This window comes from Tinamus guttatus, unplaced genomic scaffold, assembly GCF_059628265.1.
Source record: "Tinamus guttatus ecotype Peru unplaced genomic scaffold, ASM5962826v1 Tinamus_guttatus_pri_ptg000212l, whole genome shotgun sequence".
NCBI classification, from domain to species: Eukaryota; Metazoa; Chordata; class Aves; order Tinamiformes; family Tinamidae; genus Tinamus; species Tinamus guttatus.
In genome coordinates, this window is record NW_028288746.1 from 1,663,964 (window position 1) to 1,689,753 (window position 25,790).

The window sequence follows — 25,790 nt, forward strand, 5'->3', positions numbered from 1 at the left end:
CCGCCCTACCGCCCCCGCCGCCTTCCCGCTTGCCCTCTGGGGAGAGTCTGGGCACAGCTGGATTCCAGAGGCGCCACCGGGAGCAGCGTCCAGCTGTGGACGCAGGAGAGAGGCCTTTGAGCAAGGCAGCAGCGCTGCGGTTCTCTCCCTCTCTCCTCAGCGAGCAGCGCGCCCAAGACAGCCACGCGGGGCAAGGATGTGGACTCGCAAGGCAGCGGCCACAGGCGAGCGCTGCCCTGAGGTAAAATGAGGGCCTTGTGATCTCTCCGCTTTTTTTATATCTTTTATTCTTCATATGCTTGCCCTGTGGTTCTTGGCCTGTTCTTGTAAAGGGGAGTCTGCCTTAGGCCTCTGCGCTGGGCGCAACCTGATGCAGAAGCAACAGAGACCATTTGTTTGCTAAAATTGTCAGTGCTGAAAGGTTTATTTCCTTACCTCGCATATAACAACAGAAACGACATTCTCATAACTTAGTATTAATAAATAATCAGCTATCCTGTGCCACCCACAGCCCTGCACAGGGACGTCCCACACAAGAGCACAGAGAAACAAATCCTGATCGCCCATTTTTGGTGCAAAGAAACCAAGTGCTTATCCAAAACACGCGTTTTCAAACCTCTCGCTTCCTGATGTTTTGTAAAGTCCAGGAGAGGCCATGTCCCAGCTGGGCTAGAGATTTGAAGAGAGCAGTAAGAGCACTAAAGTATTCACTAGTTGGACACTTCACATCACTTCACCAATCAAGAAAACTATCCAAATAGGTATAAATTCAAGTGATAATATAAGCTAGTCTTGAGGCTTTGTTTCAGAGTCAGTCCAACTATGTGATGATAAACTTCAGGTGGATTAGTCAGTGAGGAAGTTGCAGTACTTAAGTTATTTCTATATGTTTCCCAGCAGTATTTCTACCTATGCAATTCTGTTAGGAAACAGAGACACTTGCATCATATGGTTGTATAACTTTGTTCTTACAGTCTTTTGTATCTATAAATACGGAATTGGCAAAGCGGGCAGTAGTGGTCTGCATCCTTGAAAATCTTGATGAACAGAGGTACAAAGCAACATCCAAAACAGCACCTGTAGCCAAAGAGGACATAAACACGCATGATTTACCAACTTCTCTTTCTACTGGTTACATCTATTCTTTCCCTTTGCCTTATTCTGGTTGCCATAAATCTCCATCCCTTCTGAATCTCTTAATATAAAGTGTCTTCCCAGTGATCAATTGCCTTCGCTCCTAACATCTTGTGTATGTCTGGCACTAATCCTAAATTTTGATAGGGGAAGTGTACAGTGTTTTACTTTTTCTTTGTCTAATGAAAAACGCTACTCCCTGGTTAAATTTAGCACCAGTTCGTGCCCCCTGTAGCTGTGATGGCTGTGTCTGTTATGAACAGGCTGATTTCTAAGTGGCCTCCATAGTTCCATAGTGGAACTTTGTTTTGGGATGTTCTATCTTTATTTTCTTGATCCTCTTGCTCTGAAGAAAAGCAGGAGCCTACACGAGAGCTTACCCAAACAAACATAGGGTGGTGCACAGAAGACAAGACAGTTTGCCCACTCTGTAGATGACTTGTGTGGTGATGTGCTGGCGGCACGAAGGGCATATTGTGGACGTTGGTTTGCATGAGAAGATCCCGGCTACAATGATCGGAGGCTGAGACACCAAGTAAACTGAGAAAAGAAGAAATGGCAAAATTAGAAGTACTGGAAACTTTTTTTATGAGTTATAAATGGCTGTGCAATCTTCACTGTGGAATGTAGGTCCTTAAAGTGACCAGTGTAGAAGCAGACTGCAGGAGTGGAAAGGTAGTGCCCATTAGGTAAGATACAGAATAGCCTGGACTTATGTTTCCATTTATTTATTTTAATTTGTGTATCTCCTTCCCTCACAAATAGTTAATTTGACTATTTTTTGGAGCCTTTCCTCAGTGCCTCCTTATTAAAAAAAAAAGTGACCAGGATAAGAAGAATATAGTGTCAGGCTTAAATACAGTTTTTCTGAAGGTCCTTGTTCTTAGTTAATTAAGGAAAGTCATTGCTTCTGTAGCTTGATAATGTTGAAAAAAATGAGTGTCCTTCATCTCCCACATATTCTCTATCCTTCTAGGTTGTGACTGGGTCAGGATACACTATCTTCTCTGTAGAGTTAAAAATCTGAGACATTTTTCTTTTGTTAATACATTGAGCTATGAACATGATTGGAAACGCAGTCCTTGGCACTTACCTGGTTGCTCAATGGTGACTGTTTCTCGATAGGAATAAGGTGGAGGAGAAGGGTATTCATACTCTTCTATGAAAAGAAAAACAGAGTAAAACATTAATTTTCTTAAAAAACACACATCCCAAAAATAATTGGGGGTTTTTGTGCATCCCAAAAGCTGCGTTTAGAGCCTGAGGAGAACTGCCTGTCTCATGCTTAGCTGAGGAACTCACAACAAGTGAGACTTTTCTTCCTAACCTCACGCAGGCTCTTCAGAGAGGTTACAAAGAAGCCGGAGAGGTTTTTGGAGGAAATCACTGGGTGCTCAGAGAGCTGATCGGCATAAAATGCTCTGAAATGAGTTGAGGTTAGAGGGCCATTACAGATGCATCCAGCCCTGTTAGTCACCTCCTACTGTGTTTTTTGCTCCTGTCCTATCTACTGAATGACAGTTTCCATAATGGCAGGAAGGTGGCCCAGGTAAAACCACTGATATCTGAGGGTTTTGCATGGCTGTGAGCTCGAAGAGCCAGAGGACAAACCAGTGCAGTGAGATACCTGTGGGTGCCGAGGAGGAAGCCAAGAAGCAGCAAGACCATTTCAGAGAGCGAGGGCACCTCTGAGCAGCAGGAGCTTTTGGGGAAAGGCCGATTATCTGGGAATCATCTTGCAGTTTAAGCAAGAGACAGACACCAGGCCCCCGTGTAAAGTTTGCTGGCTGAACGTTTGCTCGTTAGGAACATGGAACTATTGTAGAGATGCAACTGCTTCTTCAATAAAGCTCCTGCTGTTAGGAAAGTGGTTTTAACTAGGCCATCTTTTTTTTTTTTTTTTTTTTTTTTGCTGTTTTAAATGGTGTTTCCAGAGTTCTCTAGAGCACCACAGGCTCTTGCTAAACACATCCTGTTCTGGCAAAGCTGGACCCTCTTGGACTAGCTCAGTCCTGTGCCAGAAACCCGCAGCATTTATCACAACCCACCAAGAATGCAGTCTTGCCAAAACGTTTCTGAGGAAATCTGCTCACCCGCTTGCCCGCAGAACTCCGGAGCGGAGGGTTCCGGCGCGGAGGGATCTTGACGCGGTTCGTACATGATCATGGGGACTTCTGTGCGTCCCTTCTCACTTGCCATCTCTGCAGTTCACCTGCCTAAAACAGCACAAAGTGAAAAACTCGGCTGCAAGTGACTTTCAATGAGCTGTATCTGTCAGTGCCTGCGCCTGCCATTTCTAGTTCTCATCCTCTCAGATTATATTTGCATATTTCATGTTTTGACTTCTTTATTATAGACTAGATTAAGGTTCAGGGAGTTGCAATGCTTCCACATGAGGAACACAGGAGGAGGGGAGCAGAAAATACCATTTTTCCTTTTGTGTTTATTTGCACTGAAAATCTAAAAATGTTCACCCAGGAAGCATGCTATTCAAATCATTCAAATCTGTGACTGAAGTAGTTACCTTTATGGAGAAGTTAACATCGCCTGAACTCAATGATCTTGAAAGTCTTTTCCAGCCATAATGATTCTCTGATCCTATTTTTTTCTCTGAATTGTCAAACTCGCCAGGCGAGGGAAGGGCACATAGGGAACCAGGTGTGAAAACCCTCCCCAGGTCATTAAGCCAGAGCCTGCAGCTGTGCAAGTGGTGGCAATGTGGGCCTGTCCTTTACCTGGCTCTTATGCAATGTCCCTGTCATCATTACAGTGACTAGTTTTGTACCATGAAACTCTTGTCTCAGTGCTGCTGTGACAGGCCTATGTTGGGCAAGGGCATCATTAAATATGAGTGCGCTGCCTAAGGCTCCCAACAAGATTAGGCCACTAAATACATGTGTTTTGCAGGACTGTTCCTGGCAGGAGAGGCAAACCGGAGGGAGAGGATACAGCTGGAGATGTGCATTTGTATCACTGTAAAAACACACGGTTTGTTATCTTTATCTGGCCATAGAACAGTATTAATGGGTGGATTTCCTGCTAATGCCAGCCTGGTGTCACACTCAATGGTGCAGCTGATGTCCCTGCTTAGTGGCAGGACTCCCTTTGAGCGTGGGCCTTGCTGCTGTCTCGGTACGTGAGGACCAAACAGGACCCGCCGAGGGCGGTAGTGGCAGTGACGTTTGTGCTGGAGTCACCTGGGCGGCTGCAGAACAGGAAAGGAGAAAAGGGCTTTCGAGCCCGACGCTGTGAGTGGGGAGCAGGCCCGTCGCGCGTCACAGCTGGCGCAAGTGAGAGCCTCGCGGGCTCCCAGCTGAATGTGAGCAAGCGCTGAGCAATCCTCGCTCCACCCAGCGAGGCCTTGGGACAATAGCCCGGCTCCCTGTACGGGTCAGGAGATGCAGCACGTGGCGTGTGCTGGGCCCAATGGGCCAACAGGGAGCCCCACTGGATTCCAGGTGCTGCTAGTAAAGTGACTGGCTGGAATGTGTTCCATGTTCAGTGGCTTCTCACGCAGTCCTGGTGCCACTGAGTTCTTGATCTCTGCTGTGCCCGCGGTGGTGGAGAGCCCCTCGGGACGGTGACGTCCAACCTGCAAACGCTCTTGCTGTGGGTTAGGAATAGAGCCTTTCCTGCCTTCCCTTCTCTTAGGGTGGCAGTTTGCTGGAGAGAACAGCAGGCCCTGCAGAGAAACGGAGGTAAGTGGAGCTCCCAGGGAGGACACCTCAGCAGGTGGCTCTGCCCTCAGGCTTCAGGTGCACCGAGGTCCCGTTTCAGGGAGCTCCATTTCCAGCTGGTGCAAACTGCTTGGTTTGCAGAAGTCTAGGGAAAGGAAGGTGAAAATGTCAGTGTTATGTTCCAGGAGGGACGTATCCTTCGGGCGAACGGCCGCTTCCATAATCTTCCTCGGGGCTTGCTCCATCTAACGAGCAGTCCTGGCCACCGGCAAAGCCGGAATTCCCACGGCACATTCCGCTTTCCCGGTGCACGCTGGCCCCCTGCGTGTCTCTTCCTGACCATCCCCGGTGGCCAAGGGACTCCCTGGAGGGAAGCGCTTGGACATTGTGTCTCCAGGTGCCTTCAGAGCAGCACGGACACTGCCTTTGTGCTTTATAAAGGGGAAACGAAGGCTCACGGAGCATAATCATTCCAGGAGTCTGGATAGGGTCGATGTTTGGCCTCCCACATCTGCTTCAAGTCCTTGCAAAGACAGCGGTGGCTTTACTGCTCTCCTAGGGATATTTTTCAAAAAGCCTTTTCTGGTGCTTAGTGCTGGCAGTGCTAGGCACACTGGCAGTCTTGTGTATGCAAATTGGGCATTTTTCACCTCTCAAAAATGAATTCTTCCAGTTTGATTTTTGACAGGAATATGTCTTTCCCACAAACACCTCTTCAAAAGTGACATTGTGGTTTTCAAAATGGAAATGTGCATGAGAACAGAGAGCCCTGTGGGACTTTGGGTCTATTTGGACCTCGGTGTAACTCATCAGAACACAAGCTGAGAGTTACAGAAGTGTCATTTCAGAAATCTCTTTGCTTTAGAGCTGTTGCATCTTTTTTTGAATCCTATGAGCCTGTGCCAATTGTGTATTTATGGTGTCATTTGAGAAAAAGAAGTTCCCTGCAGTACTAATTCTTTTCCATTCATATTTTGAAATCATCGTCTGAAAAGGAGAGGAGGCAGACAGGATTTGGTAGGTGTATACGTAGGCAATATTTATATTTAGGTAGGTAATATTTCCGAGTAATATTTCTTTTGCCTTGGTATTCTATTTGATTGCAGTTCTTTCTTAGAAGAACATGAGTTACAAATTTACTTACGAAGTGATAGGATACATCCGTAATATCTGGGGATACCTGAGCAAGGGTTTGAGGATCCGAAGGGATATTTGTGTGTTCTGTCTGTCCCAGAGCTGGCAGCGAGGCCTGGATCTGTATCTGGTGATACCAGTCGTATACCGGGATGGTATCCAGGATCTTGGGCAGCACAGGAAGGAAGCAAAAGTGCTTAATTCCTGTTCCAACTCCAGCTGATGTCAGCAAGAAGTTTGATATTGACCCCAGTCAGACATGATTCGGAGCCTGAAATCCAGTGCATGGAATTTGGGAGAGAATATTTACTCATAGTTGCGGATGGCAGAGTAATCCATTCCTAAGTTTTATATTTTTGTTGATTGTCAGTCATTAAAACATGGTAGCTGCCGTCAGGAGGGCTCACGGGATCATGCCAGTGCAGCAGCTTCCAGCAGTGCTTGCTGGCTGCCAGGCGCTACCTGGAAGGCTTCTAGTGTCTTGTAATCTGCATTTGCGCTCCTGTCCTTGTAAGTTTAATGTCTGTTGGGGCATTTAGTCTTTCCAGGTGTGTTTATGAGATAATTCCAATCTCTGCCATTTTAAAGAGTGATCCTGTAATGTGCTGGCATGAGCAGTATCAAGTGCCTCTGTTTTCCTTTACTGAAGCAGTCGAATTACAGTTTTTCAACTGGTGGTGGGATACTGAATTCCTCAGTGGAAAGCTCTTTTCTAATTAGCCCCTAATTGATCATTTATGGTAGCAGTCACAGTGCGCTGAGTCTTTTCTGGTGTTCAGGGAGGAAGAGTTCCAGCTCTAGCATAGAGGAGCGGAAAGCTGGGGAGCAATGTTCAGGTATTTACTAGCTCTTACTAGCTCTCATCCTTAAAATATTCTCTAAAATGGATGAGTGCAGACAGCAGATTGAAAGTGAGACATAACAAACTATTCAGGACATCTAAAGCAGCCATCCTGTGAATGAGATCAGGCGGTTCTCAAGGTCCCTGACTGAAGTACTCAGGGGAAGAAGTGGGTTGTTCATCCATGGAAGTCATAGGGATGTTTCTGGGCAGAGCCCAGAAAGTCTTTGTGAAGATGCTGCCTTCTCCCCCCGGCGTGAACAGGGAGGTCTGTGTGTGCCGTTCGTGTCCCTTTGCAGTAGATCACAGGTCTCCTTGGCTTAAATGGAAAACCTAGTGGAAGGAAACTGAACGGAGCACACCGGCTGTTCACAAAGCAGAGGGAAGCACGCGCTGAGGAGCGGAACGCTGGTGCTGTACCTGGACAGGCTTCTGTGCTGTTAGCTCTGGTCAGAATTTTGCTTAGAATCGGGTAAGTTTTCTGCTCCTGTTGCTGTCACCTCTACTCAGCACCTCCAAGCTGTAAATCTTCACAAGCTTCCCAGCATAGACTCATTCATGGCAGTTCATCGCCGTGTGTTATCACGGGAGTGTTGTCCTTCTACTGAGCTTCTCCACGCGAGGAGGATTTGCAGCCCTTTTGTGCAGGGCCTGCAAACCAGGCCCACCAAACACAGGTGGGTCCTTCTCCTTTCTACCACCCAGCCTTTTTTGCCTTTGCTCTACAATGAATTCATCCTCTTGGTCACGAGTGATCAGAACGTATTCAGAAATAATGCACTTTCTCATTATTCATACATTTTATTACCCTCTCCCATCTTTTTGTCGTGGTTATTAATTAAAATACTAAATAATAAATGTTTAGTCACTTATTCCTGTACGAACTTTTCATGCAAACTAGATGCCTCTCCTTAAGCCTGTTCCTTAGTTTACTGCTTGTGGCATAATCTCAAGCTTCCTTCAGGTGTCCAAAGTCAGTCACGTTGTCAGGGCCTTTCTTTTCTGAAGGAAAAGCAGAATCGGGCCCTAGGATTGCATTAGGGCTTCTCCCTCCTCATCTAGCATTCCAAAAATAGATGACTAACCACAAAAAAGGAAGCATTGCCCAGTGGTTAATGCATTAACCTGTATGGGGAAAAAGGATGAGTTCAGCTCCTGTTCTGCAACAGTGCTGATGAGTAAATTAATTAGTGTTGTTTTAGCTCAACTCTGTGTATAGAAACACTGTTCCTGAACAAGGAAACATCATGACTGTTCTGCAATGGCATGAGCCATATAAATTTGGTTTTGATTTATCCTAAAACTAGAGCAAGCAACAAATGATAGGAAATAAGAAGTCTAGATTAAGTCTGTATCCTTCGTCGATACAACTGGTTTTCACTTTCCCTTCTAACCATCTCAACGGAGTACATCCCCACATGATTGCTTATATCACCCCATCATTACCTTAAAGTTTGATATTTGCATCTTTTCATTTGGTTCTCTTAGTGATTAACATTCACTAACCAACCAAGTTCAAGCAGTAAATCATGGGGAGCCAGCATAAAACTAATACCCAGGTAAAAATCATGTCCTTAGCTCATCCTTTGATTGAAAACTGATAGAAGAGCTTCAGTAGCAAGTCAAGTAGCCTCTGTACCTGGCTTAGCAACTCTTGCAAAGATTTTATGGATCAAGGTACTTTTGTGAAGACTGACATTTCTGTCTTCTGTCCACATCTTCACCTTATCAGAAAGCTCATTTTCCAGTTTTCCATCTCTGATCTGTTCTAGAGGACAGTTAAAAGATAGACCTTCGCCCCTGAGATCTTAGGAAAACATGAGGGAGCTTGCAGCCTTTCAAAGCTCAGTCAGGTTTGAGCTTTTAATCTTAGAGAGTCAGTATTTGAAACCGAGCGACAGCGTCCTACTTGTCAAGCCCGTTGTTCTGTTTAAACCTTTGCCCTAATCCTCCCTCCCTGGGCTTCCTAAGGAGCAACCACAGTATTGATCCCAAGTAATTAAAGAACTCTTACCCTTAGGTAGCAGTGCCAAATCTGAGGAGCAGAAACACTTCAGAAGTCAATCACTTCATCCACGTCTCTCCCGTGCAGCGCGTAGGGAAGGAGGCAGCGCACAGGACGCGTGACACGGCCTGCTTCATACCTCAGCGCTGCATCCAGCTCGAGTGGCGAGCGTGCCGGGCTGCCTCTGTGTAATTACCCTGGTCCCAGCCCACTGCTCACACCTGCTCTGCAGCCCCAGGAATGCTGTGTGGCAAGGTTGCTCCAGAGGTTTTTCTCTCCAATCATTTTCTAATACTCCATGGATTTGTACTTCTTGCGAACTTGAAATGTAGTTGAAGAAAATTAGAAGAAACGTGGGAATAATTTGACTCAGTGTGATGGAGTTTTCCTCTGCTCATTCCACTAATCCTCCAGCAGGCTGAGGACACTCTGCCTTAATCTGAGATGCTTGTGTAACTGGCCTACAGCCTAAATCAAAACAAGTTCTAAAATAGTGCTCCAAAAGATTTGATGGAGGTTGATCAAATTTGCTCAAAAAGCCAGACAATCATTTGCCCCAAGCTTGTGTTTAATAAGGACACATCCCGTTCTGTGCTCTGATGCTTACTTTCCTCTCTAGAAGGTGATTGATAATTCATGTTTTTACTTTTCTTGCTAACAAGTTATTTTAGGCTCTCACAATGCCAAATAGCCAAGTAGTAAATGCGTAAGACAACGCAGACCTGGTAAATATGAAGTCATGCCTACGGGGAAGATAATTCATGTTCAACAGAAGCTTCAAAATAGATTTTACCCCTTGGATTACCTGTATGTGTAGGAATTCACCAGGACAGCAGCAAGCAAAAAGAAGGTGAGGAATTGTTAGAAAAAGGAATGAGGAAAAAAAAAAAAAGAAGTTTTATAGTGCAAAATAACCACCCACAAAGTGAATACTGAATGTTCTGGTTGTAGGGTATCTTCTCTGAAATGAGCTGATGAGTAGAGAGAAGGGCGGAGAGACTGAAGTCTCTGTCTTCCAAATAGGCTAAATAGACTAAGTTTGAACTCGAGAGTGTTAGACAGTTAATCTATAAAAGCTTATAGCGAGGGTAAGGATGTGGTGTGGGCTGCTGCTCATGATTGTAGAATTATAGAATGCTTAAGGTCAGAAGGTTAGAATGATGCAGGCCACTGCTCACTGAGGCCTTGACAGTTTTATCAGGTAGAAATTTTAAACCAAATCCCCACAAAATGTAGGTGATGATACAGTTCTTGACCAAAAGAGGTGGAAGAGACCAAAATTATAAAAAAAAATAAATAAAGGAAAAGTCCTTAACTCCAACACAGTGGTGGAAATAGCTTCCAGCTCTGGACTCTCAGTAGCAGGAGGTTGACAGAGGTGAAGACTCACCCAAAATAGGACCAGTTTCTTCTACTCTCTCCGTGGGCATCTCTCTGAGCCGGTATACAAGAGCAACTGGGTTTTGCAAGGGCCACGGGGGCTTATGAGCTCTCTGAAGCCCCATCAAGGCTTTCTGTCATAAAGGGGCAACTTGCATGTACAGATGAGTCCCAGATCAGGGCACTCATTGACCAATAGGGCCTTCTAGCTGTTTTGTTGTTCTTTAGTAGGATTTTCTTTGGCCAGGAGCTGAGTGAACAACAGCATGTTCTGCACTGGTGATGCTGAGGCTCCCCTGGACAAACCAGATGCTTCGTGTTCGGAACACCACAGATAAGAATCCAGATGTGGAGAACAGCCTTTGCACTTGACACAGCCACGGTCCCTGGCAATGGGTCTGCTTCGAAGTGTCATTCCTATTTTTTTGCCCATCAAAACCTCATCCAGGAGGAGCAGCCGACCTGCTGTGGGAAGTACAGGCTGTTTGCGTGTCTATACCTACCTATTCCCATTTTCACCACAGCTCTGGATGCTGTTAAACACGACATGTTAACTAGCACCGGAGGACAAAGGAAGTAATTACTGTGAAAATAATGCTAATTTTTGTATGCTTAGGAAGAGCACTGGAACAATCGTGTTTTCACTGGCAGTTGGGAGCAGCAATCCAGATATTTGGAGACCAAGAGTTGGTATAGCAAGCTTTAATGCAAACTTTCATTCTCTCAGTTTTCATTCCTAGCAGCAAGGTGTGAATCCTTTTGTGCAACAGTGTAAATCTGCCACAGATTCAATCAGATTCTTGCCCCCGCCTGTTCCAGCTAATAATTTTGGAAGATTATATTGTTTGCATGCGTCTCACCTACATGTCTTTACCCACTCCGTTCCTTGCCAAAACAGTCATCAACTCATAGCTGCTGAGAGATACAAACATCAGCCTAAGTTTTTCAGACAGCAATTGCATCAAACATTTCTACAGTCACCCAGTTCGTCCTGCACCTGGCGTTCTGCTCGTGCATTAGAGAGGTTTGTGCGTTTTTCTTGTAAACCTCTTATTTTCATTCGTGATATGACATGCACTGGTGAAAAGCAAGAATGAAGGAATAATAATGTTGACGAACAACGGAATTAAACCAGTGGCAAGGGGAAGGGCAGTGAGCCTTCGGAATCCCCGACTGACCTTGCTGAGAAGAAATCCTGAAGTCCCTCTAAGTTTTTATTATTTTTTAATTAGAAATAGAGGCTGAATATCTGTAAGACATTGCTTGTGAGCTGCTCCCATGCAATCTGACCCTCAGAAATGGTTTGTGAGCAGCCACGGGTGTTGCAGGGAGCCGGCCTGCGTGCAGCACAGACGGGTTTTCTTCTGTTCATGGAAATGTGTGAGGCGGTGAGTGGAGGCGAGGCTGTAAGGACAGCTTCAGTTACGGAACATTATTGCTTCTGTGTCCAGATCACCATCAGGCAGGGACCAAATCTGAGGTGAAGGGGCCTGGTTTCCCTGCGAAGGGTTGTCTCCTTTTCTGAACAGCAAAGGAAGGAAAGTGGCAAAACCATTAGCACATCCCAAAATGTTCGTTCACCAGCAATTCTTATCGTGCGTAGGGAGGCTTAAGCACTTAAATATTTAGGACAGCTTTAATGCTTAACATGCTGCCAAGCTGATGCTTATGAAAGAACCTGGAGCTGTTTAACTCCAAGGGCTGTTTGCAGATGTGGAGGAGGCACCACTCGTGCTGCGGCTCTCTTTGGTTTGTCCCCCATGGTGGGGCCACCTGAGAGGCTTTGCCCTTCTGTTTACATGCAGATCTCTGGCTTTCTTTTGCAATCTTAATTACACTGTTTGCTGCCAGAAGAACAGTATAACACTCAGAGAAGATAAAGATTATTGTACATAAACATATCAGTACCCTGAACATCATATATCATATCAGGGACAAGCAAGGATGCAATAATTATTATGAGGCCATCAGAGAGTTGCCTGCTTTCCCTGTCATCACTAATAGTTGTCTATGCAGCACAATGCTCATCTTGCTGCATAAACTTGGAGATTTCTCCTCATTTTGCCTACAGCCTCCCATGTGAAGGGACAGCCGGACTGAGACTCTTTTCCCTGGCTCTAGCTGATTGCCCTTGTTCTGCGACCGTGAGCATCGTAACCCTGGAGTTAAGGTCGGGAGGATCATGGTGCACACAGGCCCCCGGGGCCTTTCCTGCGCCCGTTCAGGAGGATACCAAGAGTGGAGTTTTTCGTATCCTTCCATTGGCTTTAGGGGGAGCCTCAGCCGGCTGGCTCCTAGCTCCAAGGTGGGTGAAATCCAGAGGGAAGAGATCCTCCCTTGGCCTCCTTTCAGATAGTTGGTATGGCCTTTGAAGAAAAACTGCCTCTTCCTCCTGTTTCGTGTGCAGGGTATAGTGTAGTTTGCCTAAACATCTGCTAAACCACGGCAGCAATCAAGTTGAATTTAGATTTTCTAGACAACCCATGTTTTGGATTAGCTCCTCTGCTCCTGGTGTAGCTTCTCTGCTGCCTGGAAAGCTCCTGATACAGCAGCTGCCTGTTGTCCTGGAGGGAAAATTGAACCACCCTTCCAGTTACAAAAGCTGAGATCTTGTGCCCTATTCCCTGTGCTGCTGCCTCTGCTTCCCCCCAGAAGGTGTTTATTCTAGATCAATAGTATCTGAAGCTGAAAATGTTTTATAATCCAAGAAATCTAAATTCCTGCAGATATCTCTGCTCTCGTCTGCTGTAAACACAGAGTAGATGGGGAAAATGCATCTCCCTTTTAAAATACCAATTTAGCATTGCTGAGCACACATTCACATTGAACGTAAACTTGCCTGTCCTGTTTAGTATCTGAATACATCATATTTATTAGACACTACTTATGAGATAAAGGAAAGAGTGACTCAGATAAGAAATATCATTCTTTTCAGATAAAATCTACAGATGAGCTATCTTAATATTCAAAGTAAATATTTGAGTGACACGTGGCTGGCGTGTAGCTCAAAAGGAGCTACAAGGATCTTATATGCAATGGGTTCCATAGGAAAAAAAGATCTGCAACATGAAACATGATGCAAGGACTTTTTGCAGCAATTCGTGCCCTTCAGAAGAGTTAGCTGGAGGAAAGGGAACCAACCACATGCTGTGTAGGAATGTGAGAAATTGCTGTGCATTTTGCAACTAAATCTGACCCGGAACCTCCTAATCTGCTATTGTTGGTTTGTGCACCCAGCCGCAGCGGGGACCATCACTTAATTTTGTTAGCAATCAGAAGTAATGATTTTCCTCTTATTTTTTCTTTTTTCAGGACTATGGCTGAGCAGCTGACATAATCAGCAATACAAATTCTAATCAGTTAAGTCACAGAAATGCTAGGAATTCTTGAAATTCTTAAACTGAGGCTTTTTTGGAAGGTTTGCTCAAATACTCAGTAAGGAATGACAATCTATAAGAGAATATATATTCTCTTTTTACAGTACATGATCACATGCCATTTTTTTTCAGTCCCTTATTAAGCTTCCAAAGGACTTTACAATATTTTGTTGGAAAATATTGTATTCTTCTATTCCCTTCACCTTTGCACTTGGCGGGAACAACAAGCAGCTTTTTTTGTATGACTTCTGCTGATGAAGATGATGTCGGTCTGTATTGGAGATGGAAATCATTTCTGTGATCTGTGGAGTCATAAAAATCTCCTGTGAGAAGAGGTCTATGCTGTCTCCGTGGGAGCCGGTCAGCAACTCTCTCTCTCTGGTCTGCCAGCTCGAGAGGATCTTCGGGTCCAGATCAGCAGGTATCACCTCGTGAGTAGTTATCCATACTTGTCTTATTTTATGTGCTTTCACCTGAATGAATACTCGATGTAGTCACCTCGTTCTGGCTGATTATTGCCGAATCCTGAGCCCATCCGGAACAAGGTCAAGGAGGAATTTCTGCAGATTGCCTGTGAAGCACAGAATTAGAGCAATACAAAAATGCAATGATAATATATAGAAAGCAAAGACATGAAGGCTAAAAAAAAAAGCATACCGATTAATTATGTATCTGGAACTATTCTATATTAAAATGGAAAGTCAGACTGAAACTGTGCAGATAACAAAGCACTTGCTGTATAGAAGATGGATTCAAAACTAGCATAATTGTGTCTTGCTTTCACCAGGGCCCGGATAACGCTGAGTTACCAACACTGCCACCTGCAGTTTGCATTAATCCAGAGCTCTCATTCACTTGAACGAAAACACAAATAGAAACCGGACAATTTCCTTTCTTTCTCCTCAGATTTAAATGTACCCAAGTTTGCTATCCTGAAATACCTGCTCATAAGTGATTTCACTTCTGTAATCAAAGAGAATATCAAAGTAATGGAAATATCTCGATAGATCCCTTACCATCAAATCCATCAAAAATGTAAAATACTAGCAGTCAATCACAAATGGTCTTTAACTTGGTGCAAATTCTCATTATGTGTTACATTAAAAGAACTGTTTAAAAAGCTGTGAACACTTCTCATGACTGAGTTAAAAATAGGCCATTCACAGGAATGTGTAGGGAAGGGATGAGTTTTTCTCAGTAGATAAATTTGGGACCAGAACCTACCGTCCTCCATAATCTTGTCCCCTTATACCTTAGGTACCTTTAAAATTATTTTTGAACTTGAACCTAGAGCCCTCTGTCATCTTAAAGAGCCTCTTGTTGAGCCTTGAGCAAAGGCTGAGGTGTCAAGTACTTACTAATTAAAACCATCCCATCTGCTTCATATGTAACACTTTTCTTGACGAAACCTGTAGAAGAAGTGAGTTAGAGTCCTCTGCCTGAAATACATTCCTAAAACAGTTGTCCAGCTATGTCCAAATGTCCAAATACTGCCCAGTGCAAGGCTGGAGGCCTGCCAAGAAGGCCCTGCGGAGCTGAGGGCACGCGGGAGCGGCACGGGACGTCCGAGAGGGAATTAGCCCCAAATCAGCTGCAAGGAGGATGACTGCTGAGGCACTTACTGTACTGCAGAACTGCTCAGTGTGCTCCTGTCAGGCAGTGGACACCTTTCCCTATGCTGGTGTCTGTCCCTTCTGAATTTACAAGCCATTTGTGCTCACTAGAGTAGTTTAAAGCAATTTTCTGCTATTTCAGGTTTTGATCCTATTTAGCTACTTGAAACTACCCTTTTTAAAAAGCTCTGCTTGTTTTGCAGGCACTGTGACATGAAAATCAGTCAGTTAACCTGGAAAGGCTCCCAGCTGTGAGCACAGTGGTCAAAAAACAGGGACCCAAGTTCTTTTTGATATGAAGAGAGAAGAATTCTGCATCATGTGCTGTTGTTCATGCTATGTAGAAAGCTGGGCAATCATTGTTCATTTGGCCTCCATTCAGGTTTACTGAGAGAATCATTAAACATCTCTGGTGATGGTGAAAAAATGGAAAACCACCACCCAAAGAGCAGAAATTTTACAGGCTTAAAAGGCAAGCAGATTAGTTAGGCCAGTAAGCGCAGGGACTGTGGACTATCCTCCTGGCTGACTGTGTGTATACATGTGTGTATATATGCATAGAAGCAAAAAGAGAAGGGAGAAAAGAAGTCCTTGCAGGGACACTAAATTGGTGGTTTTATCCCCAGAAGGTCCTGCCTTTGAGACAGTTCTGCCTTGAGGTGCTGAAGTTGTGAGCGCCCTGTCCGAGCACTGCTCCCCACTGGGGCGACCAGCCTCATTCGTCCCCAGATCTGCCTTGTCTCCCAGGGATTTCACTGCTATCCCTTCGCAGATATTAGGACAGACCAGATGCCCAATGGTGGTGTGTGGAGGAATGCAAAGAAACACCCGTGTTTCGTCCTAAATGATTTCTTCGGAGCATAAGGAGTTAGTGTTAGTTAATTGGAACGTGGGGGCTCTCCTCCAGCTGCCCTGCTTGGAGAAGCAGTGTTTCTTCTCGGTAAATAATAATTAAACAAGAGTTAAGTTAGATTAAGGACCTCTGGAATTGTTTTCCACCACTGTGTGTTATTAACACTAGCAAAGATACTGGGTACAGCAGTGCATTAAATGTTCCTGCGTCCTCGTGCCAGGATCCCTTAGGAATGTAACAGAGACATGATGCCAGAAATGCAGAGATAGGAAAACCCTTCATTGCTGAGCTGAGCTTTTTGGCCTCACCCATATGTCCCTAATATCAGTTTCATTTGCTTTCTCAGGAAAGGGTCAAGTGAAAGGTTACTAGAAGAACCAGTCGCATCACTGTGAAATACATCCTTAGGGTTGTCTGCAGGGCAGGTGAGTATTTTTTTCTCTTGCTGTGCTCTTTTTGAGAGCTGCTGGCAGTGGTTTATTGTGAAGTGCTTTATAGCTTCCCATAGCAGCCGGATAGGCCTGTGCATTGAGAAGCTGAGAAATATTACTCCTTTTTTTGTTTTCTGTTTTCCATGTGTCAGCTGACTGATGCTCTCCTGTCTGGATTGTTGTCCCAGCTTTAATCGGCACAATTGACAAAGCACAAATTAAATGGATGACAGCAGAGAAAGACCCAGATGTCACCTCATCAACACTTTTGCGTGGGGTGATCAGCCACATGCTGCTCCATCTCATCAACGCTCTGTTCCGCTCTCGACAAACTGCGTTCCTCCAGCGGTACATGCCTTGTGCTGCTTTTTCGGAGCAGAGCATAGCAGGCAGAAAGAGCAAATGAAGAGCAGCTTTAGGGATCGAAGCACCCTGGTGTTGGGGGGTTTATTAGAGTGGTATATCTGGGCGTTTCACCAGTTCTGTGAGGAAACAGGAACAACAGAGTTGCAGAGTTTGGATTTGGATCCCCCCTTTCCCTCTCTCACCAGAGGAGCCTGTAGCAAGAAATGCTGCCGTTTCCCGGCTGTGGAAGCCACCGTGCGCTGTAGCTGCGCCGGGGCAGGGGAGGCAGCTCAGGGAAGCTCCGGCAGCAAGGCAGGGACCCTGCAGGGTCCCCACTGTCCCCTGCTCGCCGGGGTTCTGCCACAGTGAACGGGGTCTGCTGGAGGGAGCGGGGTTCACAGCTCGCTTGCTTCTGCGCGACACTAAAACTAAACCAGCCCACACAGACACACTTGTCTCTGAAGAAAGGAACCCTTTGCTACTGATCTGGGAGTAGAGTTTATCAGTGTCCCAACCTGGTGTTGTCTTCTTGGAGCAGAAGGCATCACTTTCAGGAGAAAAAAAAAAGCTAGGAAATGGCAATTTAGGCCATCTACATGGGCTCCTGACAAACCCTCCAGCACGGCCATAGAAACAAGTGCTGACACAGACGAGAACTATAGAAATGCCAGGGTAGCTTTCCCCGTTGCTGGATATTCTGCAGACCTGCACCATCCTTCCCCCTTCCGAGGCAGAGGGGTGCTCCAGCTCTGAGTGATACAACCCTCCTGCCTTAAATTTGGAATAAGAACTGAAATCTCCTGGAGGATTTTTTTTTTTTTTTTTGGAGTAATCACATTGTGGTTTAGAGTCTGCAGCGTCTAGGCCTGTTCATCACTTAATCATAAAAAAGTTAGAAGTTGAACCGCAACATCTGAGCTGGGATTGGGATACAAGGGATAACTTCGACGTGGAGCAGAGCTTACCTGAACATGACGCTGAAAGCAAGAGGCAGTTGCTGATGAACATACACAGGAGATAAGTGTTTAGTCTTAATTGCATTCACTGTGAGCAGTGCTCTTGAGGGAAAACCAATATAAGCAGTTTCTCAGTCAAGAATGGAGTCACAAGATAGGTGTGTTGTTTAAACAAGATCCTCCCTCTACTATGAGCTTGTAAATCTTTTAAAAAGCTGGGGCACCACGTGCAGAGTGCAGCTTCACCGCTGCAGTGCTGCTGACTGTGCAGGTCTGACGATAGACAGAGCAGGAGTCATCAAAACACGAGAGCCTGCGGGAGGCCACTGATCTGTCCTCAGTGTGGGCCCTGGGACAGGGAATTTGCACTCGCTCACAGTGTCTTTCTGCCTGGAGAAGAGAAGGCTGAGAGGGATCTAATTAGTGCCTTTAAGTACCTCAAGGGAGGCAGTGAGAAGGATGGGGCCGGCCTCTTTTCAGTGGTGGCCACTGACAGAACTAGAGGAAACGGCCAGAAACTGAAACATCAAAAGTTCCACAGGAACTTAAGGAAAAAATTCTTCACAGTGAGGGTGAGAGAGCACTGGAACAGGCTGCCCAGAGAGGTTGTGGAGTCTCCTTCTCTGGAGATCTTCAAAATCTGCTTGGACGCAGTCGTGTGCCCCGTGCTCTAGGTGACCCTGCGTGTGCAGGGGGTTGGACTAGATGAGCTCTAGAGGTCCCTTCCAACCTTAACAATTCTGTGATTCTATGATCTTACTTTTCTGTGTTACCTTAAGAAATAGTCTGTAATTTCCCAAGTATCTGTAGGCCAGAGACTGAAAAACCCTGGCATGGACTAACAGGAGAATCCATTTAGGCAGTTGTCTGTGTTTGGATGATTACGTGATGACACCTGTTCACCTTACTGATTAAAACTGATTTCTTGATGTCACTTCATCACCTGGCCCTAGTCCTGCAGCGAGGTCAGCAGGCACAGAGTTTTACTGCCCCTCGTGCTGTACAGCAGTGATGGAGCCACTAAAGCTGGATGAGCTTGGGTATAGGGAGACCTGTAAGAGGTTTCTGCTCAAGCCAGAAATGTGGTGATTCCAGTGCTTCCATTAACAGCCGTGGCAGCGTGTCAGAGTCAATCCTTATGGAAAATGTCCCCGAGGATGCAGCCTTGTAACAGGAATTCCAGCAAAGTGGTGAGTGCCTCCTGAGACCCCTGCAGCTTCTCCTACCTGTTCCAGCTTGCCAGGTGAGCTCACTCATGAGTCTCCTGCTGACTTCAAGGGAGGAGATTCAAGCTGGGGCTGGTGCACAGCATGTGTCTGTGATGCCAGTCAGCAGAGGGTCTTTGCTTTTATAGGATAAATTCTGCTAAAAAAATATAACCCATAGGGAAGCAAATGTGTGATATAGATGACTTACCAGTGCTTGCAGCTCCTGCATCGAATTCCCTAAGTACAACATTAAATAATTTCTTTCATTTCCCCTGCTCTGAGTCTGCTTAAACTTGCTACATCTTCACATACCCAACTGTTGGAGGAAGAAAATAAAACACTCCTTGTCCCACAAGGGTATGTTATGATGAGTTAGTTCAGCATTTGAATTTGCAGATAGAGATGTGAGTTAAATCTTATTTTCTATCTAGTCCAGGTCCTTTTCCTCTGTCCCTCATTGCTGCTCTCCATCTGCTCTAACATGAGCCAGGTTTGAGCTGTCAGCAAGACCCCACGCAGGGTTTTGAGATGGTCACTTCAGGCAAACGACAAGTTGTTCTGCTCTCATTATTAACATGGAACTTATTTCACAAGCCCCTAGCAGGATGCTCTCCATTGAGTCGTGACCTTGGAATAGGCACAGGATTGTAGCTGAACTGCCAGGCAAATCATCACACATAGGGGGACTGTTAGTATTAAATCACATTCACTTTCTGGTAATTATTTCTGACTTCATCGTTGCAAGCATCTCTCTGACAAAGGATTTTTCATCAATGTTGCTACCATATGCTATAGATTGGCATCACTTCACCTCTGCTCTTTTTCTGTGCACTTAGCTCAAGATGAAGAGCTGCTGGCAGCTTATTTTGTGCTGGAATATCTCCTGGCGTGCCGCTGCGCAGCGATCCAGAATGCTTCTCTACATAGAGATAATGCCCCTTCATGCCCCTTCTTAATGCCCCTTCATGCCCCTGCTCAAAAGACTTGTTTTAAAATACTCAACTTTCTTTAAACCAGAAAAAGCAGGTTCGGGTTCCCTTGTGGATGTGTCTGTGTTGGTAAACCAAACTGATTATTGCTCATTAATCGAATATATGTGCTTTGCTTAGCAGGTTCCGCCAAGGAGAGATCTGCTCCTTGTATCGTCACGGCCTCCCGAGAGGCTCCTGCAGCACCTGGCTGTCCCCTGCAGCCTCAGCAAACAAGTGGGCTTTGCTGAGCCTTTCCTTTAGGATTCCTGACCTCGCTCAGAGATCGACAAAACGTGGATTGCACGAGGGAGCAGGGAAAACTAGGACAAACACTTTCAAGGTATTTTATGGAACGAGAATCTGATCTGTAATATGGAGCAAGATGCCTTTTTGGAGAGAGGATTTAATGCCTGAAGAGCTCCAGAAAGACTTTAGGCAGCCATGGAGCAGAAGGGGAGAAGCCCTGAACTTTTCCTCCACCTATACATTTAAATGAAAATAAAATGGTTTAGAGGTTCAGTCAGGCAGCTTGGTGGTGCTTTGCCATCTATAAAGCTTCAAATGCAAATGAAATAGTGGGCTTTTGGGGAAGCTAAAACTTGGAAGCTCCTTGCTTCAGAGGACTGAGTTACTCAGGTGAGGCCCTGGTTCTTACAGGGTTGCTTATAAAATGAGGGGGAGACTGAGCAGCGAAGGTGACAACATTGAAAGGATTAGAAAAAGATCTGCAAGCAGGGAGTGAAAAAGGGACTAGATCTGGCGCCCAGGGAGACAGTTCATGAATCTGGGATCGCCTGGGTTGAGGACTGCGTTGGTGCCACACACTAAGGGACATGTAGGGCAGAATGCTCAGCTCAGGGGAGCAGAAGCAACTGCCTTGCAAGGTGTCACCTACTTGGGCTCAGTATAAAGTTGTGGGAATAGCAGAAGCCTTGGTATTTCAGTGTTTATTCACATTAACGGGGATCTGATCCGCGCTGTGCAAAAGGCCAAAGTTAGTCCGTTGCTGTGAGCGTGCACTGAGGCACGAGTGCATTTCAGGATAAGCACGGAGGCCAAGATTAAAGATTTGTCATATCCAGCGTGGGTGTTTTACACCTTCCTCCTTGGAACAAGGCTCTATGGAGGCACAGGGAGGAAACAAGGGAGCTGTGGGAGGGCAGTTAGGCACCTAAGACTGCAGAGTTTCTCCAGGAAAGCTTAGGTGCACTTGAGCATCCCTAAGGAAAATGTGTGTTGCCCAAGGATGAAGTGCATGGAGTGACCAGACCGTCTTTGCTGCTCGTGGTGACAGAAAGCAGACAGCACCGTGTTCACTGGGGCCAGAGGAGGAGCTGGAAGCTCTTGTCCTGCTCTGCCCCTGCTTTTGATCTTTGGCCCAGGAGACAGCACCAGTGACGGTGCCACTTACCTGCTAATGTGCTTCTAAGTGTCTGAAGGGGCAGCCAGTGCAGGCCCCGGGGCACATGGGCTGGTGCTGAGGAAAGAAGCCACCAGAAGGGTGGCTGCTTCTCACCTTTAGGGTGAACTGCCCTTTTTTTGCTGTTGTTTTTCCCATGTTACTGGGATAAGTTAACAGTAACCAGAGTCTTCAGGGAGGTCTGGTGACCTGTCTAAGATCACTGCAACTGCAGAAAGCTGCAGCAGTAGAAGCAGCTAAGAGAAAAGGGCAGCACTGGGCAGGGTTCCCAGCTGCACAGTGCTCCCCTGTGAAATAAATAGTTAAAGATTTCTCGTATATATTGCTAATGCAGGATGGTGTTAGCCAAAAGGCTTCAGGACAAAGGTCTTGGTTAAGTGCCAGGACACTGCATGCTGAAAACTGGCCAAAATCTCTGAGGCTGGGGGAAGGCACCTGAGAATCATGAAATGTTCCCAGTTGTCCAGGATTATCCAAAGCTCTCTCAGCGGAGAGCTGGTGATTTGCCTCACTAGCAAATGCCCTTCCACAGTCCTAATCATTCTGCCTTCATATAAGCAGCTCTTGCTTTCAGAATGTGCTTGGTTTTCTCAGGAAAAGACCCCAAATTGGCAAGAAGGAAGGATGCGGACAACACTGTGTTGGTTGCAAAACCACATATATAACATTTTCTCTCCACCAAACCTCGAATCTTTAGCAACTGAGAGTTAATTACAGCTCACAGCACTCTTGCCATCCTCATCACTGTGTATAGTGAACTGTGTGCTCTGAACTTAATTAAAAAGAGAAAAGGAGAGACAGGAATCATCAAAGTTTTGCAACTGTCTTGTCAAATGAATGTTATTCCTGTGCTGTTCTCTCCATTTGCTCTGCAGAAAACACACCGATCCCTTTTCTCCCTGTTCCAAAAAACTGTCTGCCCCCAGCTCTTCTGCAAGAGAAACAACCGAGCACTTAGAGAGCAGAAAAACGTGTACTTGGAGAAGATGGAAGAACTGGAAAAGCGTGACATGTAACATGATAAGAGGAGTCTTGCAGTAGGTTCAGCATGGCTTTCCTTATATAATGCACTCTCACTGAGCTGACTCATTCAAAGCTCTGCTGAAGCTTTTGAGTTTTGCTTTTGAGTTCTCCCAGGTGCCTCTTTCCTAGAGTAGGTGCCACGTGTCAAAAAGCCGCGATACAGAGTGAACCCTGAGGCAGCGTAGGAGAGTGCTCCTGCAGCCCGCAACCGTGCAGGGTTTCTGCTGATATCCAGTTTTAAACAGCAGGTATTGCTGGAGTATCTAAACACTTTCAAGCTTTTCTATATCTTTATTGGCAGATCAGTTTTATTGGCACATTTTCTTTTTTTACACAGGCAGCAGAATAAATAATTGTAAACTGGAAAATGTAATTAATGTAGTTTTTTTTTTTTTTTTTTTTTTTCCCACATCAGAAGATTGTGAATAACTCCAAACAAGACCTAGGTCAGAGACTGGCTGATTTCTTCAAAAGAATAACTGAGTCACTAAAAGTCATCACTGAACAATTTGGTACCTGGCAACAGAACGGTAAAGGCTGAAGGACTGTTCAGTTACGCGGCCAAAGCGAAAAATTGAGAACAGTTTCCCTTTGAATTATCTGAAAACAAAATATGAACTGAAATACAGATTACGCCAATAGATCATTTTCTTTGGCCTAAAACCTCTACTCCATGATGCAGAAATTAAGACATTCACAACCTGCTAATAATAATTAAACTAAGCCACCCCAGCCCAGCCTGGCAACACCAGGGGCTGTGGAATCGAGTGCAGGTGGAATTGCAGTGGAGTTCACACCAGAGGGAAGTTGTTACTGCTTGTTGGAATGACTCGAATGAGCACTTCTTTCTGTGTATATCTTAAGATATTATTTTATGTATAGAACCCCAAGTGCACTGAAGCTTTTATGTATCTGGGCTAAGTACTGAACCACATACAAAGATTTACATGATTAGTAAGAGCATCCTCTTAAGCATATTCTTATCTGTCAGTCTGGAATGCATGTGGAGGATTAATGGAATAACTCACAGCTACTTTCCTTATCAAGAGAAAAAATTTTAAAAGAAGGAACCAAAGAGGAGTACTGCATTATTCTAGCTGGCAAAGTGCACCCCTGCTATACAGAGAAAGCATGGGGAAGAACGAGAGCTCTCTTCTTTCTTTGGTGTTTATTACTTGCGACATTGATCTTCTAGTGACAACACTCCCACTTATTTCAGCTGAAACAGGAATAAGGCCTGGGATCATCTCAATCCAAAATTGAATGGAGTACAGTATCATTCTGAAAAAAAATCAAGAGCTGGTAAGTGTCTCTGCTTCATATATATTTTCTCTGTTTTTCTACAAGAGGCTTAAGGATGTAAGGCACCTCTAAAAGCTGTCTTTATTATTAATGCGACATGCAGTAAAGCAGACACCTGTGATTACTGCAGAACAGCATCACACAGCAGTGCCTATTCATTGGCTCCAGGCTCACTTTGAAACCTTTTACAGACTCTCAAAAGATATTTGCAAATTAATAGAAAGGAATTAGAATTATGAAGACAGCTTTGAGTCTGTAAGAATGAGAAAGAAATGAACTGATTTGATGAATTAGTAGGAAGCTGATTTGATGAATTAGTAGGAAGTGTCCAAGTAATTTTATTCTGGAAATACAGTTTAATTCAAAAAATGAAACTGAGATTTTTGTAGATTCCCATTGAAAAATTTCAATAGGAAAAGGGAGAAGCCAGGATGGAAATACTAAAGGCTCAAACTGTCTTCAGCAGGCAGGAAAGCTGAACTGCTAAAGGAGCACTTTTTTAAACATGTCTCTGCCCAAAGTTGACATACACAAGAAGCAGTGAAATGGATGGAAAAAGAGAGGCCTGGAAGGAAAGTAGCAGAGTATTTCCTGTTTGCTTTGTCTGTTTGAAACAAAAGGTTTGGAAAGTATTTCCTGCTGTTGATGATGATCTGGGTCATTGTTGGGAAATGCTGTATGTTCAACGTTTGGACAAGGGCCTTTCTGGCTAATCAGAACCCTGACCTAGAGAACAGCTGTAACTAGTCCCACTCGACTGTAAAATACTCTGCATTAGCTCAGCTATTGCAAAATACTCTGTAACAGCTTCTGCAGAAACGAGGGCACACTAGCTCACTGGAAATTAAGAAGTATTGAGCCACGCAGGTGGCAAATGAAGTATTTGATGTTTTCCTGGAAGAACTACAGCACCCTCACAATAGTCCAGGCTCCTTTCCGCTCTGGATCCTCCCCTCAGAAGTGACTATGGGGCAGTCTCAATCCGTATTCATGGGGTTGAGGTGGGACTGGCTGAAAACTTTACAGCTCATTTGATAGTTTATTTATACAAAATGAATGTCCTATTACCACCTTCCTCCTTCAGATTCCCATGGGAGATTTTGAATTTTCTTTGAAGCTGCCTCCAAGTTTTTCTGACCACAGTTTTTGATATTTGATCTTCTGAGAAAAACTCAAAATTAGAGGAATATTTGGTTTTGTTAATTGCCAAGTTCTTTTTATGAGCAGAAAATATATTGAACTCTTTGCACCTTTGACTCCATGCATACTCCTGTGCCTTATGTGAAAGTTTCTGTTGATATAAGATACAGAAAATGAGCAGATCTGTGCCCACACAGCGCAGTATGTGAGCAGTGCTCTGCTCTGGTACATTCAGCTCAGTTTTGACACATGTTTAGATGTTTTGCTGTATTGGCTCCACTCCTTCTACAACTGTCTGAAGCTCTTCCCAGGTGAACACATTTCAAATGTAGAACTAAGCTGTGCAAGTGCACGACTGCTGCCATCCCCATATATTTCTTATCAGGAATTATGAACATTTTATCCAAGGGCCGTAGAATTGTATTAAGCATGTTTACTTTTATCACCTCATCCTATTGAGCCTGTTGAGAGCAGATAGATCTGACATCACTGTTACTAGCTCGGACTTCACCCAGAAGACTGTATGGTAATCTTGATTGTGCAGCATTTTGAAACAAAGCACAGCTACATTTCAGAATCTCTGTTCTGCTGCTAAGTTGAGAAATATGAAATGCCATAAAAAACAACCCATGAATATTATGGGGAGTATAAACAAGCTTCTTGCATCAAGATGAGCTGTAGTTAAAAAAAAAAATCACAGTTTATTGTGTGGGTATAATGAAGCAGATCGATCCTGTTGCTTTATAAGGAGAACTTTTAATCTTTGTATAGGTCATTCCCAAAACAATTCCCTATTTGTGCAAATCAGAATTCTCACTGCCTGTCTTTTGAATTATTTTTTTCATGCCCTTTCTTGAATCATCATATCAGAAACCTCTTCTGCTGTTTAGACATGAGTATTTGCATCATGATCTAACAGTGTCAAACACAGAGCATAGAACTGGGCCCAAAAGAGAGCTCTGCTAATGCACCAGCATGAG

The 25,790-nt window shown here is 44.8% G+C and overlaps 1 protein-coding gene and 1 long non-coding RNA gene across 2 annotated transcripts; one reads left to right on the forward strand and one right to left on the reverse strand.

The window, feature by feature from the left end:
• Positions 1 to 968: 968 nt before the first annotated feature.
• Positions 969 to 3,333, reverse strand: LITAFD (LITAF domain containing). Its single transcript, XM_088524613.1, has 4 exons — positions 3,228 to 3,333; positions 2,228 to 2,293; positions 1,515 to 1,674; positions 969 to 1,077 (listed from the first exon to the last, which is right to left on the reverse strand). Exons 1-4 carry the CDS (start codon positions 3,331 to 3,333, stop codon positions 969 to 971), a joined length of 441 nt encoding a protein of 146 aa, XP_088380739.1.
• Positions 3,334 to 13,781: 10,448 nt separating this feature from the next.
• Positions 13,782 to 14,151, forward strand: LOC148594714 (uncharacterized). Its single transcript, XR_015913361.1, has 2 exons — positions 13,782 to 13,817; positions 14,094 to 14,151. It is a non-coding gene; the product is annotated as an uncharacterized LOC148594714 (long non-coding RNA).
• Positions 14,152 to 25,790: the final 11,639 nt, after the last annotated feature.

What these genes read in the sequence shown, in the direction of transcription:
- LITAFD (XM_088524613.1), bottom strand. Translation starts at nt 3,333, where the DNA reads ATGGCAAGTGAGAAGGGACGCACAGAAGTCCCCATGATCATGTACGAA. An exon ending in GGAGTTCTGCGGGCAAGCGG is followed by an intron (nt 2,294 to 3,227) that starts GTGAGCAGATTT and finishes TTCTTTTCATAG; the next exon opens with AAGAGTATGAATACCCTTCT. An exon ending in AGTCACCATTGAGCAACCAG is followed by an intron (nt 1,675 to 2,227) that starts GTAAGTGCCAAG and finishes TTCTTTTCTCAG; the next exon opens with TTTACTTGGTGTCTCAGCCT.